We start from the raw sequence: 13,462 nt of genomic DNA, 5'->3' as shown, positions 1-13,462 counted from the left end.
GACTACTTCTCAGTATCCATAATCTTAAGTTATACACAGATACACATTATTTTAGATTTTAAGTATACTATGTGGAATAGAAATTTAACAAACGAAACCAGAACTTTATATATAATGGAATATTTTTCTTTGCAATGAAGCTTATATTTTATACAAAACAGAAACTTAAAATATTTTACTTTAGTATCTACTAATTTGGATATATGTCCTGTTTATAACTAGTCCATGAAACATGAGAAGGATATCGAATCCCATATCTAAATATTTCTTCATATATATATTTATTAAAAACACATATTTTATATATATTATATATAATATGTTCAAAGCATATATTATAAATATAATATATATATATATTTAATATATTTCATACACAAACACATATTGTGTTTTGGATTAGCTTTAAACAACACATGTATGTGTACACACACACAAACACACTCATAATCAAAAGAGAGCTTACAATGGAATTTGAGAAAATAAATTTATCCCATATATCTAATACTTATTTCTTCACTATTTTCTATAGCATGTATTTATTAGGTATTTGTGTATGTATATATTTGTATGTGTGTCTACCTATACATCTATGGAGACTTCATAGGAAATGAAAATAGGAAAGTCTATTGAGCACCTAAATCTAAAGATGTATTATTAATGAATGGCCCATGTTACTTTGTGAATAGAAAAATAACATGTTTATTCATTTATTTTCATTTTTAACTTTTGAATTATTATTAGTATTCTTTTTATTATTGTAGTGCTGGGGACTGAACTAGGACCTTGCAGATATAAGGCAAGTGCTCTACCATGGAGCTACAACCCCAGACCTAGTTCTTGGTTTTAAATGAAAAAAAAAATACATTTTTCATTCACTTATGTAGCATTTAAGATTTTTCTAGAAAAAATGTGAAAAAAAACCTCAAAGGAATTTCTGTAAAACAGAAATAAAAACACAATTTATATTTTGAGATGTGTTAAGTAAAATATATCAATTTCTTTGTGTCTCCTATATATAGGGATATGTTTTTTCCTGAGCAAAATTCAAATTGCAATTTTCTTTGTAAAATAATAATTAATTAAGAGGTTGTAATGAATAAGCACCAGAAAAATGGGGTGTCAGAAAGTCATAAAAATTATTTAAATTTGGTGAGACATATGTTAAACAAATATGCCAGTAAACTGTTAGGAAAAAGAAAAGTGTGGATGTCAAGAATGAAAAGAAGGGCAATACTTATTTTAATTGGCTACTAAATTTTCATTCTTTTTGTACTTTTAATTACACATTAATGTGCCTTTACCTCAAGACACCACGTCTTTCCGTGTACTTGTAAAAAACACAATCTTCCTTGCCATGTTCATGAAGGCTTGCTTGACCTGCTGATTCCTCAGGCTGTAAATAAAGGGGTTGAGCATAGGAGCCACTGAGGTGTTTAGCACAGCCACTCCCTTGCTCAGAGACACTCTCTCTCTTGCTGAGGGTTTAATGTACATAAAAATGCAGCTGCCATAGGAGATGGAGATGACAATCATGTGGGAAGAACACGTGGAAAAGGCCTTTGTCCTCTGACTAGTTGAAGGAATTTTCAAAATTGTTCTGATGATATATACATAGGACAGAAATATTAGTGCCAAGGTGAACATCAGAGTAAACACAGCACAGGAAAACCCCATTATCTCAAGGAATTTAGTGTTTGAACAAGAAAGTTGGAGTAGGGGGAAGTAATCACAGGTAAAATGGTCAATGATATTGGACCTACAGTAATCAAGCTGTAGTAGCAACATGAGAGCAGGGAAGATAATTAAGAATGAGACCAGCCAGGAAGCAAAGACAAGCATTGTGCAGACTTTGCGATTCATGATGGTCATGTAGTGCAGAGGTTTGCAGATGGCAATGTAACGATCATAGGACATGGCAGCCAGAAGGTAAAATTCAGTGACTCCCAAGAGAATGAAAAAAAATAACTGAGCTATACAGTTGTTAAAAGAAATGGTTTTATCTCCTGAAATAATGGTACTTAGGAACTTGGGTATACTGACGGTTGTAAATGAAACTTCTAATAGGGAGAAATTCCTGAGGAAGAAATACATGGGAGTCTGAAGATGGGGATCCAGCAGAGTAAGGGTGATGATGGTCAGGTTCCCAGTGATGCTGAGCATGTAGGTGAGGAAGAGAAAGATGAATATTACCACCTGGAGCCTGGGATCATCTGACAGGCCCAGGAGGATAAACGCTCTTACTTCTGTATGATTTCTCATTTGCTTCTTCAGTAGTTTTTTCTTGTTTAACCTATAGGAAAAACCACAAATAAAGCACTTAAGTTTAGAATTTTAAAATACCCAAGTGTGAAGCTGGAATTTTCCTGAAGTATTACACCATTTCCACCTTTAGGGAAAATGGAAAGCCACCTGATAATGACAATTATCCTTTAATTTTCTCTATTTTACAGTGAAAAACTCTAGTTTTAGCAGATTAAAAACTACTTAAAACTCCAATGAGGTACCATCTCACCCTTAGAATGGTTATTGTCAAACACACACACACACACACACACACACACGAGGAAATGTTGATTAGAATATGTCGAAGAAGAACTCTTATAAGCTGTTGGTAATAATGTAAATTAGGACAGCCATATGAATAATAGCATGTAGGTGCTCAAAAAAACTAAAAAAATAGGCCAGGTGTGGTGGCATAGTCGTGTAATCCCAGCCTCTCAAGAGGCTGAGGCAGAAAGATCATGAGTTCAAAGCCAGCCTCAGCAATGATGATACTCTTGTTACATTTTAAATAAAATATAAAATAGGGCTGGGGATGCAATTCAGTGGTTGAATGTCCCTGAGTTCAATCCCCAGTATGCTCCCAACCAAAAACAAAAAGAACTAAAAACAGAACTACAAAATTGTCTGATCTTTATACTACTGGGCATATATTCAAAAGAAATAACGTCAGCATACAAAAGATATACTTGCATGCCCATGTTTTTGTGACACAATTCACATTGTAAATATAATAAGCGTCTAGATGCTCTTCAACAGGGTAATGGATGAATAATATATAGTATATACACCAAGGAGTATTATTCAACCATGAAGTAGAATGAAATCATTTGGAACAAAATGGGTGGAATAAAGGGCATTATGTTTACTGAAGTATGCTAGACACAGGAAGACAAGTATCACAAGTTCTCTCTCATATGTGGAAACTCAAAAAGAAAAAGTAGAATAGTGACGAATAGGGATTTTGAAGTATACAGGGGTGAGTTGGTGGGAGAGTGGAAAAAGGGTGATTGAATACGATCAATGCATGCTGTACATACACCTATGTAAATATCACACTGAATGCCATTAACATGTGCAATTAATATGAGTGCATAAAATAAATTTAAAAATAATAAGAAAATTATTTTGTATCACACAGCTTGAAATGGTAGGGCCAAGGTTTTTAGGCAGATTTTCTGATTCCAAATGTTATTTCTTACTGAAAGGTTAAGATGTGTGGCTACAATCTCACTGCTCCAATCTCAATAGACATTTCCCTTTATTTAATAGTTTAATTACATTGAGAACTGCCAAAAATGGGAAAAGATAATTTTTTAAAAGTGGTTGTTTTGTCCTTAGCCATCTACCAATGTTGATTAACTCTCATTGGCTTTTCCATCTCCTGCTACTACCTCATTGGAAGTTGGAAATACTTATGTCATTGCAATAAGCAGCCTCAGATGTCAGAGATAGAGGAGAGAAAGAAGCAGAAAATGAACGTACATTGGAAGGTTTGAACCTGAGATGTATTGTATATAAATCTCTTGCAAAATTTCTTGATATTTTAGTCTACTTGTGTCACTTTTATGTTGTTTATTCCTAGTCAACTTATTTTGCATTCTACTTAAAATAATAAATATCATTATTATTGTTATTCATATTTGAGGATGCCCTCAGATACATAGTTAGGCATATCCCAAGGAAACCTGCTTTAGTAGTTTTATTTATATTTTTTAAATAATAATTTCTAATGTTTTTTTAGAGCTAAAGTTTAAATGCTATTGCCAAAGATATTTCCATAAGAAAGAGGGGGAATGTCTGGTTTTGAATCCAATCCAATTTTTAGGTCTTAAAATCACTTACTCCTCTGTGCTCAGTTTCCTTATCTACAATACAAATCAATCTCATTTGATAATTATAAGATTTAAATAAGTTAATATATGTGAAGCATTTGGAAAAATGCTTAACACTTAATGGAAATTGTATTGATATTTTTCTATAGAGAAAATGTTCCCTAATCACTGATATGAATACCTTTGGGATTAGGATGATGGTCCTCAGCCCAAGGTTATTTTAGATAAATAGGAACAAATACATTTAACCCCAAGAGAATTTCACAAGAACAACAACAATAATAGAGTAGGAATTACCTGATTGTACAGCACCTATCACATTCAGGCAAATGATGCTTAGCTTTATACTTTTACCCTATCTACATTATGCTGACCTTTCTAACCATGTTTTATGTACTTCTTCCATGCTACTATGCACACACACACACACACACACACACACACACACACATACACACGCACACACACACACGCACACATTCTACTCCCATCTCTCTCCAGGATATGATCATTGCCCCTGGAAATTAAGTATTCACAGCACATCAACATGAACCATGGCTAGTTTGTTTTTCTGTATTCATTAATTATAACCTTTCTGAAAGTGATTGTGAAGTTTGAAGTCAACTATAACAGTATTGTGAGTGGCATATTGTAATGACACTCCAAATCACCTCTTTCCATCACAGGAAAAGTATCCATTGTATACATATCATAAGAACCCCTAGTCATTCCTCCCAACCCACTACACTTAAACTACGCCGAAGTCTCATGTGAACTCTGCCATTACTCTGCACATTCTTGAAAAAACAGGTTCTTACTCCTATTTCAAAATTTTCTAGTGACTAGCATAGTTATATTGGTTTAAAAGAAAATTTCATCTAGTTAATATTGAGTTTGTTGTTAAAATAAATGCTGCCATCAGGCACAGTTCTCTATTTAATGCTATATTCTAGCTTGGACAGTACTTATACTTTATTTTTCTCCTATAAGATGTGTTTCCCCACATTACTTACCATACAAGGTATGCTTAAACACTTGACCCAAATTCCCTATATTGAATAAATTTAAAACCAAAGACATGTAAAGGAAACCATATTTTATTGATACGTAAATTTTGAAAAACTTCATTAAACATTATTTCTAATTACTTTTGTAACATTTCTTTATAATCTATCCTTTCTATTCACTTTACTCCACCTCCAGTAATATCAATCTTACCTTATCAGGGTTGTGTTTGTGTTAAAATCAAGAATTTTTCATAATACCTTAAAGTAACAAACTACGTTCCCATCAAATAGACAAAATTTGGTGTCATTATCAAGTTTAAAGTTCTTGTAATTACTTACTGATGTTGGAAACTCCGATTTTTAAAAATACATTTTACTATTTTTAGTACATTATTACTATTATTTTTATATTATTATTATTACATAGTGAAAATGTATGAATGCACTGTATTTTAACCTTGGTTCTAACTTATTGGATATCTATTTTTCTTCCAAATCTTTGTTAATTTTAATATTTTTCTGAATAATAATAATAACACTACTCACTATTTTCTTTTTGCTATTGATTAAAAATCTGAATAAATATAGGAGGATTTCTGAAGGAAGATATCAATAAAAAATGAACATTTTTTTTCAGCACATCACCAAAAAATGAACACTTCTATAGAAAGTTTTCAAAAACCAACAAACAGGTTTAATGAATCTCTAGCATTAGTAGATCTAATGTCAATAATTGGAGGTGTTATACTATGTTTTTATGTAAAAATTCAATGGATTATTTTCATTTGCTAATACAAAATAAGTATAATAAAAGTATGAGTATTCATATTCCTTTGAAACAATAATTAAATATTGAATAATGCTGATTCCTACAGCCTTAAACTATTCCAAGGATGTGTTTGTGTAGAGGATGATGGGTATCTTCAAAAATGTAACTCATCAATTCAGTTTGTTATTTGTGAATGCAAACCCATGTTTTCTCCTGGAAGAACATATCTTAGGTTATTAAGTTCTCATTTCATTTTACTCATTGTATCAAAATTACTTCTTACTTTCTTTCCAAAGAACCTAAGACAGATTCCTTGAGTCACTAAAAATAAAATTTAATAGTGATATTTATTGCTTATTAAATTAAATTTGCACTTTCCAAATCTCTACCACCAAATGAATATTAATAATGACTGCCTAAACAAATCAGATAACATATGGGCAATATATTTGATGTCCAAGGTGAAAAATTAACATTATACTAAAAGATATATTAGTTTTAAAGTATCAAAGGATGTTCCTTTGAGTCTGAGATAAGAGACTTTTGTTCCATTTGATTTCTGATCCTCTCTCTCTCTCTCTCTCTCTCTCTCTCTCTCTCTCTCTCTCTCAGTGTGTGTGTGTGTGTGTGTGTGTGTGTGTGTGTGTGTGTGTATGTGTATACAAACATACATCTGCTGTTTGTAATAGTTTTCTTTTATGTTGCCCTGGGTTGAAATCTTTCTTAGTAAAGTAAAAAATTTGAGAATCTAATTTTTAAATATTTCATTTGCTCAATTATGTCTTCTTCAATTAAACCCCAGTACAAATCATCAGAAAAATATCAGAGTAACTGATATTGCCACACTCCTTATTTCTATTTTATAAGTTTCAACAGATGTTCTAAGTCTAGGTTAGTACATTAGAGAACAGGCTAATTGTTGAATTCAAAGTGTGGGCAATCTCTAGCTTCGTAATCATAAGAAAATGCACTCTGACACTTTTCATGCATTCTAGGCTCTGAGCTAGAATACGTTCCTTTGAGAAAGCAAAAACTCCTCAGGAGAACCAACTGAGTGGTTAAAATGTTATTTTATGTTTACGGTTTCTCACAGTTATTTTAGAATATTTTTCTCTAAAAGAATAATAGGCGGCTGGAGTTATGTCTCAATGGTAGAGTGCTTGCCTGGCATGTGTGAGGCCCTGGGTTCCATCCTCAGCACCACATATAAAAAAAAAAAGATCCATTGACAACTTTAAAAAAATTTACAAAGAGGAATAATAAGAAGAATAATTTATATTTATTAATTTTAGAAATGATGGTCAGGTTCAATTCTCTGCATTTGTAGCAGTGCATACAAAACAAATCAAGGGAAAAGACATCAAATCACATTTGGTGATCACTTCATAAATACTAACACTCGTGTCTGTAAGAGTTTATACTTTCATTCCATTAACTAGTGATCTATAATTTATACAAGAAAGGAAGAGGAAATGAATTAATAACAAAATTGTCATCTCAAAACATGATTAATTTATTATTTATTACAATAGGTATGAGCATAGCTTTTAGACATAGATTAAAATACAAATGTGTCATGCAATAGATTGGTGATTTTGGATGTGTTACTTAATTTCATTAAGCTTCAGTCTTAAAATGCAGTTGGAATTTCAAGAGTGTTTTTGAGAATTAAATTATGTAAACAAAAGTACTTCATAAATCATGTGACTCTTAGGTTCTAAGAATAGCTGTGTTGATGATTTTTCTTTTGATTGGAATTAAATCTCAACTCTTGGAAGGGTATAAAGAGTAGTTGTGTTTTACCAAGTGCAAATTTATTCCAGTGACTGAAAACTTATATTCTATCTCAATCTTTATAAGATAAATATGAAATTGTTGTTCCTATTCTTAAATGAAGCATTAAGACTCAGAGATCCTGTACTTCCATTAATTCAACAGCTAGCAAATGTGGAATCTAATCTCAGATGACCTACAATTAAAGTTTGTTCTCTTAAAAACAATACTACATGTCTCTATTTAATTAAAAATATAAAGATACAGATAATAATTTCTTGCTTTTAATCAATAGAAAAGGAATAGATAAAATAAAATACCCTAACCATTTTACATATGATCATTTTATATGACTTCTAATGTGTCAAGTTTCAAAATATATGCTACCATATTCTATTTAACCTCCATCAAATGAAACCAAAGTCTGTTATCTCAGTCTCTAAGGTTAAGTCAAGCTGTGAAGTATTGAATCAATGCTGAGATTTGAGAGTCTTCCTCCACCCTCTTTACATCCAACTTACCTCTGGTTTTCATCCAGTTTCACTAACATCCAGAATGACTGGAATAATAAAAAATTAGACAATGCCTTTGTTTTAATCCAGGGAAATCAGTGTTTCTAAAAATATTCTCTCTTTCTTCCTCTGAACTAGTATAATTTGTTTTGAATTGTAGATTTTGTACCATTTAAAATAAAAGTCAATTTTGATAGTGTCAAAACTTTTGCCTTAATTTTTCCATTTTATTCAGAACATATATATTTCTTTGACCACAAATTGTGAAAAAGAAGCAAAAATATAAAATTGTGAGGAAGAAGAAAAAATATAAAATAGTATCAGAAGTTCCTTAAAAATGTTTGGCATGGTTTCTATATAAATTTTATGTAGCATGAGCTACGTAATATTTTTGTCCATTTTCTCTGTCACTGGCTCAAGGGACCAATTCAGTGAATGAAAATTGCCAGAAGAAAAATGTAAACAAAACTCAAAGGAATATAAACATAATACACATTACTATTGAAGTTCTAAAAGGAAGCTTGGGAGACAGTGTCCAATAAGACAGAGAAAAAATATTAACAAACAAATAGCAACACTAAGTATAAAGATTTTTTTCCTTTGATGTCATCTTCTGGGATGAAAAGGGCAACCAAATACAGAATCTCAATTCCTAATGCAGACCTCTATCCAATTTTCCATGACAATTTTCAAACTGGGAATCTACTACTTTATACTGAATCCCTCCTTTATTTCCATTGTTAGTCTGCTTTCCTATAATAATTTTTTCTACCATAATACTGCAACCACTGTAAATATTTTTTTAATTTCTCATTCTTTTGCTCAATTGTACTGTGGTTGAAGAGTTTCCTGTTTTGATTGATTAATTATGTAATTTATATGTCAAATAAAATATCTGGAGTTAGTATCCTCCTGGATAAAACTATCATTAATCCACTATACCCAAATGAGGTATAAATATGGAGAAAATCCAAACATTTGTTTAGATCCTTAGTAAAAAAAAATAAAATATAAAAATAAAGCAAAGACTAGTGTTTATATTTGTTTGTATTTGCATTTTATTTTTTCAGACTCTTATATTGGCTACTATTGCACAAGGATCTTAGTCAAGTTACTAAACTTTTCTAAGCATCAGTTTTGCCCATTTATAAAAAAATACATAACCATGTCTATTTTGCCATATAGCTGTGATGATCAAATAAGATATGGTACAGGACAACCTAGTCCAAAATAAAGCATGGAATAAATATTTTTTAATGAAATTTCTATCACACTTGCAGTTTGCAAAAGAGTATTGGTGGTTACATAAATATTCAACTTTATGTGTACATTTTGAAAAAATATATATGTATACATAAACAAGGAGAACATATAAAACTACATAGAACACATACTTAAGCCAAATCAAGGAAATAGAGAAATTGCAATTACTTCTAAGTGGAAAAAAATATCCAAGTCCTATGGAGACTGGTAATAATTGAACAAATATTGCAAACAACATACAAAATAGTTTGTGGCAGACAATAATTAGTTACATAGTTCATGTTAATTTTTAAAAGGAAACTGTATGGTAGTTAAATAAAAAATAAACTTTAATATTATTAAAACAACAATGTATTATAAAATATTTTCATTATTAAGAATAACTAGTAAAGTGATTTAAGTTCTATAGCCACTGGTTTTCTAGTCAGTTTTCTAAATCAGTGATTACATGGAACCTACAGATAGTTTTAATGGGAGACACAACATAGTCACCTGAAGGTTAAAAAGAAAGCTGAAGCCAAGGAGCTCAGCATTGCAGGTAACCGTGGTCTGGATATAGAAGGATAGAGGAGAAGTAAACTTTCATTTCCCTGGTTGAATCTTCACCATGGCACTCATTTAGGTCACTACATATTTTCATTTGCTTCTGTAAAATACTACCTTATGAACCAAGTGTTTGAAGCTTTGTTTTACTTGCTGGTTTCTCAAAGTGTAAATAAAAGGGTTCAACATGGGAGGAATAGTAGTGTTGAGGAGAGCTACTCCTTTGGTCAGTGACGCTCTTTGTTTTGCTGAAGGCTTGACATACATGAATATGCAGCTTCCATAAGAGATGGAGATGACAATCATGTGAGAAGAACAAGTGGAGAAAGCCTTTTTCCTCTGACCAGCAGATGGGATTCTCAGAATGGTGCTAATGATGCATATGTAGGACAGAATCACCAACGCCAACGTGAAGAGAAGAGTAACAAAGGCAAAGTAAAAGCCAATCATCTCTAAAAGCCACGTATCAGAGCAAGAGAGTTCCAGGATGGGGAAGTAGTCACAAGAGAAGTGATTGATGACATTGGAAGCACAGAAATCTAACCTGAGGATGAGCATAAGGGGTGGGAAGATGGTCAGAACTCCTGCCAGCCATGAACCAAAGACAAGAAGGGAGCAGACTTTCTTATTCATGATAGTGTTGTAATGCAGTGGCTTGCAGATGGCGACATAGCGATCATAGGACATAGCAGTCAGAAGGAAAAATTCAGACACACCCATGGAAATGAAGAAATATAATTGAGCTAAACAGTTGTTATAGGAAATGGTCTTGACTTTAGTAATTATTGACCCCAAAAATCTGGGGATAGAAACACTGGTGAATGCGATTTCCAAGAAGGAGAAATTCCGGAGGAAGAAATACATAGGGGTCTTTAGATGTGAGTCCAACAAGGTGAGAATGATGATGGTTAGGTTTCCAGTGATGTTTGATAAATAAGTAATGAATAAAAAGATAAAAAGTATAACCTGAAGCTCTGGGTTGTCTGATATGCCCAAGAATACAAACTCTTTAATCATTGTGTGGTTTCTCATTCTGAATTTTTCTCTCTTCCAACAAAGTCTATTGGTGCAAAACAAAGCAAATATGTAGAAGAAGTTTGGTGGTAAAGTATTAAAAAATTTAATTTGATATTAATATCTCCAGTGATGCTTTTGCAACATCCACTCATTCCTATGAAATCAGAAAACATGCACACATCTTCAGTTGTAATCAAATGTAGATCCCAGACATATTTTAAGTCTCTTCATCAATAAATTTACATCAAACCTCGAAGTATTTTCAAATTTTCTGTATGTGCAGCATACCTTTGAATTACAGATTTCTTCAAAAATATTTATCAAATAAATCTGTAGTTTGAAAGTTTAGATATTGTCTTCCAGGTTCCAAGATTATATACTTTTAAGACTAAATTAGTTAATTTTTACTTTAATTCAGTTGCCTTTTATAAACTTAGAAAATTGATTCGTGGGAATTGGTGACCTAATCACAGTTACTAAACTTAAATAGTGATTATTTTTATTCTCAATATATATAAATGTGATTTTTTTATTCTCAATAAATATACTTTTTAAATATAGCCATGGGAATAAATGTGTTTCAATCACAGAAATATAGAACTAGAGTTACCGTGGTTGTAAAAAAAAATGTTCTAAATTTATGAAAAGAAATACAGAGGCCAGAGAAATTAGTTAAAATTGAGATAGAAGTCAATAATATATAGATATATACAACCTAGTAGTGCTTTTATAGCATTTTATACTCATTATTTAAATTAACAAATGAGTTTTAAATTTGTATTATATTCACTTTGTCCCTTTACTCTTCAACTTGCCTGAGGACAAGACAGAAACCATAGGGGTTTCCTGATGCCAATATATGGCATTGTTTTTCCTTCTCAAGGCTAAACAACCAGAATAAATGAAATTTTCTCTAGGATTTACTTTATATAAATCACCTTCTCCACAATATACCCTATAGGACTTCTATCTGTCCTGTTCTGTCTCCCTAGCAGTCAGCACCATATCTGCAATAGAAGTTCTCAACTATATTTGTTGTATTTCTTTTTCTCTTTAGCACAAATAGGACAACTCAACAGATGAGAAGTATTAATGCTGACAGTGTGCATTTTTTTCTTCATTTTATTTTTCTTTCAATCAGTATTTGCATATATTTGTCATGAATATATCAGCAAAACTAGCGACTCCAATGCAGAAACTATTACTGTGGTTTGAAAAAAGGTTGAAACATTAAAATGTAAAATTACAATAATACTTCTATTAAATTGGTAATTTGACCATCCTTGTTATTTATTCCAACAAAATAGGCTTTTGTATGAGAGAAAAAATATATGGAACATACTTTCTAGTATGTCTGATGATGCCAATCAGAAACATAAGCCAAATATTTCTTGATTTTCTTCAAATATAAAATTTAACACATTCGTAACATACTTCAGGAGGGTTTTTTGTCATTTTGCTCACTCTTTCAATGTGTGTATTACACAAAATCCTTTCACATAGAAAAAGTATAGGCTGAATATCATATCAGATTTCTGTTAGCCTTGATTATAAACAGAATCATTGCTCTGACTTGAACTTCAAAACCGACTCCTGCAAACCTGAATGTTCTTTATATAAATTTCCACAGATTACTACTTCAACATACTGTAAGGTGAAACATTTCAAAACTCTGTGCATAAGAGTATCACACAAAGATAACACAACTTTATGTTCTCTGTGTACTATATAACCCCCAGAGGCTAGATTGAAGAAAAGAAGCATTCAAGTGGAGATAAGTTCAAGAGAGGTAGTGGTGTCATGATGTACCTTTCTGGAGAGCCAAGCCATAGAGCAGCATAAAAGCAAAAGAGTTCTAGTCAGCTAATACAATCAACCTACTTTCCCTTTGGCCGTACCTAATTTTCCTAACGCTATACTCAGGAGATAATGTATTTTCAATTCCTTGGGGATTGATTAAATCCAGGACTGAGCAACTCCAGAGTGGATGGTATCCATCTTGAATTCATTTATATATCTCTGCCAACATAGATCAGAATGAATGACTAAGAAATCCTTTTAAAATCCTTACAAATCAGAAGAATGGGGCTGGTTCAGTGGTAGAGAGATCACCTAGCATGTGTGAGGCACTGGGTTCAATCCTCAGCACCACGTAAAAAATAAGTATATAATACAATTATGTCAAAATATAAAAAAAAAAATTTAAACTCAGAAGAGCACCTCAAGCTTTAGCTTTTAATTTTTAATGTTAAAGTTAATGCATGATTTATTATGAGAATCGAGAGTATAAAGTAACCAGTGGAATGTTCTTTACATTTCCAAACAAACTTCCATTTCCCTCAAGTCTTCAAATTATCCAGCATAAAAGCATTGTTTTCTGTATCCTCCTAAAAACATGATTACATTTACACTCATAGAATTTTTTCTTTATAAACTAATGCAGTTTTAATACACAGTATA

At 31.8% G+C, this 13,462-nt stretch overlaps 2 protein-coding genes across 2 annotated transcripts; both read right to left on the bottom strand.

Moving 5' to 3' along the window:
- Positions 1-1,305: 1,305 nt before the first annotated feature.
- Positions 1,306-2,262, bottom strand: LOC101956735 (olfactory receptor 6C1). Its single transcript, XM_021721576.2, has one exon. The coding sequence runs from the start codon at positions 2,260-2,262 to the stop codon at positions 1,306-1,308; it is 957 nt and encodes a 318-aa protein (XP_021577251.2).
- Positions 2,263-10,078: 7,816 nt separating this feature from the next.
- On the bottom strand, positions 10,079-11,017 carry LOC144378337 (olfactory receptor 6C3-like). The gene has a single exon (XM_078052363.1). The coding sequence runs from the start codon at positions 11,015-11,017 to the stop codon at positions 10,079-10,081; it is 939 nt and encodes a 312-aa protein (XP_077908489.1).
- Positions 11,018-13,462: the final 2,445 nt, after the last annotated feature.

The sequence above is a fragment of the Ictidomys tridecemlineatus genome, chromosome 6 (genome assembly GCF_052094955.1).
Source record: "Ictidomys tridecemlineatus isolate mIctTri1 chromosome 6, mIctTri1.hap1, whole genome shotgun sequence".
In the NCBI taxonomy this organism is placed as follows: Eukaryota; Metazoa; Chordata; class Mammalia; order Rodentia; family Sciuridae; genus Ictidomys; species Ictidomys tridecemlineatus.
This window is presented reverse-complemented; position numbering and strand designations above follow the sequence as displayed.